This window comes from Nematolebias whitei, chromosome 1 (assembly GCF_014905685.2).
Source record: "Nematolebias whitei isolate Nwh7 chromosome 1, NemWhi1, whole genome shotgun sequence".
NCBI lineage: Eukaryota > Metazoa > Chordata > Actinopteri > Cyprinodontiformes > Rivulidae > Nematolebias > Nematolebias whitei.
This window is the reverse complement of record NC_056498.1, coordinates 53,186,294-53,192,978: the sequence shown is the minus strand read 5'-3', so window position 1 is coordinate 53,192,978 and position 6,685 is coordinate 53,186,294. Positions and strand designations below refer to the sequence as shown.

Below are 6,685 nucleotides of genomic sequence, written 5' to 3'. Positions count from 1 at the left end.
TTTTTTTTTTTGAATGTCCAGAGGACCAGATTGAACTTTTTTGGATTTTTCTACCTGGATTATTGAGCATGCATCAAGATACTTACATAAGCATCTATATTAAATACAGTATGTGATTGAGGAAATGTATTTTTGGAACATTCAAGTATAATTGTGAAAATATGTCTTATATCAGCATAGCTCTTGTCTCTGAAGAAATGTTCATGTGTAACCAACGTATTTTAAGATGAATACAATGCATTCACAGTCACAGACTGTAGTTTGAGCCAAGATGTGAAATAAAGCACAGAAAAGGGCAAATTGTGAAAGTTTAGCATCAAATCTCGCTGGAAACAGAGCTTTTATTTTATTTGGCATGGCATATATGAATTTCTAACTGACTCAATAAATGTTAAACCTGATATAGAAAGATGAAGAGGACCAAAATGTTAACCATTTATTATTATGAGTTTAAACTATAGATATAAAACATTGAAATATGTTCTCAATAGGACTCTTTAATTAATAGGGTAATTAGTAAAGTTTCCATACTTAAAATGATGATAATCAGGGTTGTCTCTGTTACTATTATTTTGTAGGTCAGAAGCTGAAAAGTTTGGAAGCTGCTGCATTGAAACCTCATGGATATGACATAAAACACACTTGACTGCCAAAAACAGCGAGGTCAACATTCTTCTAGAACAAGACATTTTTGAAATATGATCACACTTTCAAGCCCATTGTGCATTTTTAAAGACTCATAGGGACATTTTTTTCATTACTGAGTTCACTTGGGCTTTTACTTATTTCACTTTGATTATAGTTAATGGGGTCTGCGGTAGCTTGGTGGTCAGTGCCGTAGTCTTGTAATCCTGAGGTTGCGGGTTCGAGCACAGTTTGCGTCAGGAACGACATCCGGCATAAAACAAATGCCAAATCTTTCATGCTCAAGGGAGCAGCTGAAATAAACTTACATTTACTTTGATTATAGTTAATAAAATAACTTACAAAAATGAATGAGGGAAGGTTTTCCTAGAGCTCAAATTATGTGAAAGTGATGCCAAAAATATGTGCAAATGCAAAGAGTCTATTACCATGATAATGGCAGGCTCTGAGTTGTCATTGGTCCAGATTCGGACTGACGGATCTTCTGATGCACTTAACCACCACTGTCTGCTGAGGCTCCAGCTCACGCTGCTCACTGGCTTGTCATGACCTACATTCAAAGACAGAAATGGCAAATGAGCCTGGAAATACAAAGTACAGTCACAACATTTACTTTTATGGTATTTTTCGGGCAGCCAAGCAGAATGAAGAAAGGAGGCTGCTGTTAACCTACACCTCAACTTCTGTTCTCTGTCTCTGCTGCCTTCTTGTGGACATTATTTTTCAGTTAAAATTAAATGCAAAACAAATGCTTTGCAGGCCTTTGGCTATTTTTACTGCATTTAATAGATGAGACAGAACTATCAGAGAAAAGCACCAACGTGACTGAAGTTAATCTAAAACACAGCAGAGGATTCTATGAATACTCAGGGCGCACCTATGTAGACAGTCGGACTAGCAGTAAGAGATGACTTGTACAGCAACACCGAGCTGTCGCCAAGACCACACAGGATTTGTTTTCCATCACCTGGGAGGTACAAGGAAAGATAGAATTGTTTTATTAGGTTTTTTGTTTTGGTCAGATTTATTACAACCACAAAAAGGAGTGAGGTTTAAACATCACCGTGACGTGTTTTGTTTGATGGAAGCCATTTGTTTTAAGTCCTTCTGGATGAGTCACTTTGTTTTATGTTGTATTTGTTTTATTTAATACAACTTTTGTTGCAATGACCTGCATTTCAATACCTTTTTGTCTATATTTGTCAGTGTTTTTAATTTTGTTGTGCAGTTTATGTAAATTAAGTTTTTGAACACCTTCCAAATCAAGTCATCAAAACTGACTCACCTGAATATTGAAGGCAGCAGACCTGTTTGTTGGCAATGCTAAGATCAATACATGGAATAGTTGGTGCTGCACTGTCTGCTGGGTAACTGCTGTGGAGTAAACCTCTAAAGGACAAAAAGAAAAAAGAAAAGAAAGACATTTTATTACCACTGACACTAATGATAGTAAAACAAATCCATCCATTTTCTTGACCCACTTCTCTTTTTCAGGTTCCAGGGAACAGGGACCTCACGTACAACAACTTCCTACTGAAACATGGCGTACGCTTAAATTGAGAAAACAGCGTAAGCACAAATAAATCCAGATGTATGAAACGCATGAAACCAAGCGCACTTCCTTTGTACATCCCAATCGCTGTGGAATTGTGTGCACATGAGGAAATACCCAATACCGCCCTTGACATGCCTCCATTTAAATATACAATTAGATATGCCTTGCACCTAAGGAATTGCCTCTCTGCACCATTAAAAAGCATGTAGAGCACGCAGGAAAAATAGAAACGTCATGGAATGTGAGACAGAGACGCTTCTAAATGAGGTAGAAGTGCGTTGAACCAGACCACCTCATGACAACATAGTTGCTTTTGTGCATCACATTTATAGGATGAAAATGCTTCCTGGTAACATAAATGTATTCATCCTTTGACGGTGCTTTTATAGCAATGTGTTGCAGTCGATAGTTTGGATTATATTAGGAAAACCGTCTGTCACTGCAAATTGTGCTTTAATGTTGGTCTGTTCAATTGCGTTGTAGGAAATGTGATATACCTGGTTGACATACAAATAATTCTATATCACACAGCTGACGTGGCTCAGCTCAGGGTCAACTGGCACAGTACCGATCAGTCTTCCAGCACCCTCTAGAATACCCCTATTGCTAGGAACCCCTCAGCAGTTGTATGTATACGGGCAGCACATGAATCCTTGCTGTGTTGAGCTCCAAGACCAGCCGCAGCTCCAAGCACAGTTCCAAAATTGCCCATGGAAACCTAAAATGGCAGTTGAGCTAGTCATCACCGTGGGCCAGAAAATCCTCTGTCTCTAAATACACGCTCTCTGTGTATTGCACAATTTGTTATACTGTATCCTCTAATAAGGCTAAAGTCATTGTTGTTAAATGTATTTTCGGCACCACTTTGTGCATGCTTTTACATCCACTCATCTAATTGCATACATGTGGATGTATTAATTGTTCGCCATGTGTGCCCGGAGTGTACAACAATAGTTGTCTCATCATTAACAGTTTCACACCTTTAAGTGTCACCAATGGACCCATAGAAACGTGCGTACACCAGCCATGAAGTTGGTATGTGGCTGCACACATTTCCACAGTCATTTCATTCTTGATACATCTAAAGCTTTGCATGAAAAAGGGCATATGCTACGTTTTTGTGCATATGCACCCTTTGTACACAAGGCTCCTGGTGTCTATTTACAGCAGTCATTGTGTGAGAGGCCAGGCACACTCTGGACAGATCACAAGTCCATCACAGAGACAAACAAGACATACAGCCATTTACACTCTCATGCACACCTAGGGATAATTTAGAATTACCAATGACTCTAACAGCATGTTTTTGGATGTGGGAGGACAATGGAGTACCCTGAAACAAACATGCGTGCATGAGGAGAACATGTAACTCCACCCAGAAAGGCTTACATATTTTTGGTAGTCTTTTTAGAGGAAGATGCCTTCTCAGCATTTGTTTTGGGTGAAAACATAATTCTTCTGAAAGGCAAAAACAAAAAGTAATGTCATCAAACTACACTTGAACTGTATATTTTCAATATAGTCATTTAGAAATTTTGAGGTAATCTCAGACAACAATTTATGGCCTTAAATATGTAATAGGCCATAGATTAATACAGGGCTCAACTTACTGAGGAAGTTATCTTTGAATGGAACAATTTTTCTAAAATATACAGTTGGCCAAATTAAGTTAAATTCAATATATGCTAAGAAAAAAAAAAGATCACTTCATTCTTGCTGTTTGGACAATCCAAATGATTTTTATTTAATTTTCGTGCACAATGTTCCTGTAATATACATTACCTTGGGGCACTGGTATATCCAGATGACTTCACTTTTGAGTGAAAAACCAGTGACTTTTCCTTTGAACCTTTTGCATAAAAAAGAAACAAAAAACAGGTTCAGAGAAACAGAACTACAAAGTATTAAAAATATATTCCTATGTGGCTTACAGTTTTTTCAAAAGCTTTACTAAAGTTACTAAACTAAAGTTTTCTAATGTGCAACAAACTTCAATGTGTAATTTGTTTAGAACATTTAAATAATAAAAAAGAAAGTTTCATAAAAGAAACACACATTTTAAAAAATGGGAAAAATAAACTAAGAAAGAAAATGTCAAACTTATTAACTGCTCCCTAAACCGGTCTCTCTTGAAAATGAGTTCTCGTGGCTCAATGAGACTACCTGGATAAACAAAGGGTACATTAAAAAAAATAACAATAATAATAATAATAACTGTATCTAGCAACATTTTTTAAATGTTTTTCAGTCAGTATATTATTGGGTAAATACTGAGATAGTTAAGTTTGTGCAACATAAAAAGAAACATGCATAATTTACTGTACTTATTTGTTCCAAAAACACATGGATTAAGACTCTTTACTTTGTGTTTTACAAATTGTCAGAGAATCGTCAGTTACACAAGAAAAGAAAATGTCAGTGGGCAGAGGAGGAATTCTGCTAGATGTGTGTGTTCCTTGAAATCTCAGGTAGCACGTCTTAAAAGTTGTCAGGCCCTTGTGAGCGATAAAGCCACATGGCTATTAAAGTACCTTGGAAAGCCATTATCACTCCCGGACAGTGCGTTAATGTTTGTTACTGCCACTGAAACTGGATTATGTAAGAGGAGGCTACACCAACTTGTTTCAACTTGTTCTCCTGGCACAAGTCCATAGATGAAAATAAAGGTAGTGAACTCAAGTACTGTGTGGTCAGATGAGTCCAAGTTTCAGCTAACTTTAATATAAACAAACATTAGATTATACCAGCCAAACATGAAGAAGACAATTCAGGTTGTTGTAAAAGAAAAAAAAAGCTAACATGTAATGTCTGTAATTGTAAGGAGAGGCAATGGTGTCCACTTTTTACGTATACCACATCATACCATACCATACCATACCATACCATAACATACCATGCCATACCATACCACACCATACCATACCACACCATACCATACCATACCATACCATACCATACCATACCGTACTAGAATTGTATTCGGGTCCGAATAATCCAAACCGACCTGGCCCCAGCCTGCAGCCATCATCACCGAACCCCACCCGATCCGACGAATTAACAGTAATTACAGGTCTGAACCTGAAACCCCGCCAACATTTTTAATTAAGCTTTAAACGCTCATACCACTGACTATTATTAATGGTCGGCGGACACGTGTAGCTGATTAAAGGGGACAGAAGATCAGAGCTGAGGAGCCCTCAAGGTGCATTAAATGCTTCCCCTGCGTCTGCCTTTATTGGACCCTGCTCTGACATGTTGGATATTTTGTGATATCACCTGTTTGGGTCATCTGCTGCGCGTGTCTGCTGCGCGTGTCTGCTGCGCGTGTCTGCTGCGCGTGTCTGCTGAGTGCAGCGGCTGAATAAACGTCCATTTGGGCTGATGGATCGCTGGCAGTAGTCCATCTGAAGCTTAACTGAACTTTTTACCTCTTTCAACCAGTCAGCTTGCGGCAAAATGGCCATGTGCAGCAGATGTAGTATGGCAATCCATGTTTGCATATATTGGATCATTGGCTGCGCACATCCCTGACACAATAAAAAGCCCGACACAACCCAGCCCACACATTAAGCACATTATTATGGCCCGGTCCGAATCCGAGTGAGGATGGGCCGGGCTCCAGGTTCGGGTGAGAAATGACAGTTCTATACATACCATACCATACGCTGGTGAAGATTCTCAGTCGTTTGTCTTTAACTTTTTTTGAATATACCATACCATACAACTTTATTTATAAAGCACTTAAGACAACAACAAGGCCAACCAAAGTGCTGTGCAGCAGAAACAAACAAGTAAAGAGCACAGCAAAAAAAATACATAGATCCAAATGGAAAAAGATAATAAAAAGTGGTTAACATTGTAGAATACAGACAGGTTAAAAACAAAATCACAGTGTCAAAAGCAAGGGAATAAAAGTGGGGTTTTAAGCGAGACTTAAAAAATGTAAGGAAGGGGGGTCTGCCTGACATGCTATAGTAACTCGTTCCACAGTCTTGGACCTGCAACAAAGAAGGCCCTGTCACCTCTGAGCTTAAGACAGGTTCCTGGAACCAATAGAAGCATCTGATCTGCTGATCTCAGAGATCGTTGTGGGATGTATGGCTGTAGAAGATCAGCGAGATAAGAGGGGGCAGAACCGTTAGGAGATTTAAAAACATACAAGAGAATTTTAAATTGAATTCGAAAGTGAACAGGGAGCCAGTGCAGGAAGGCCACAACTGGTGTAATGTGCTCTCTTTTGCCTGTACCAGTTAAAAATTGGGCTGCAGCATTTAGGACAAGTTGTAATTGTGAAGTGGAGTTCTGACCAATTCCAAACAGAAGCACATTGCAGTAATCAAGCCTGGATGTTATGAACACATGTATTACAGTCTCCATGTTATTTTGGACAGAATGGGCTTCAGTTTAAACAGCCGCCACGGCTAAAAATAAAAACAACAGGATTTAACAATCATGTTTACATGTTTACATATACATAAATACATA

General features: G+C 38.5%; 1 protein-coding gene across 1 annotated transcript in view; it reads right to left on the bottom strand.

Annotated features, from left to right (window-relative positions):
• The window catches only part of wdr27 (WD repeat domain 27), a 62,878-nt gene that overhangs the window by 45,630 nt on the left and 10,563 nt on the right, over nucleotides 1–6,685 (bottom strand). The window contains exons 13-17 of the mRNA XM_037693197.1: nucleotides 3,983–4,049; nucleotides 3,590–3,658; nucleotides 1,931–2,034; nucleotides 1,523–1,612; nucleotides 1,074–1,195 (exon numbers count right to left, since the gene is read on the bottom strand). Coding sequence (XP_037549125.1) covers nucleotides 1,074–1,195; nucleotides 1,523–1,612; nucleotides 1,931–2,034; nucleotides 3,590–3,658; nucleotides 3,983–4,049 — 452 coding nt within the window. The remainder of the gene's footprint in view (nucleotides 1–1,073; nucleotides 1,196–1,522; nucleotides 1,613–1,930; nucleotides 2,035–3,589; nucleotides 3,659–3,982; nucleotides 4,050–6,685) is intronic.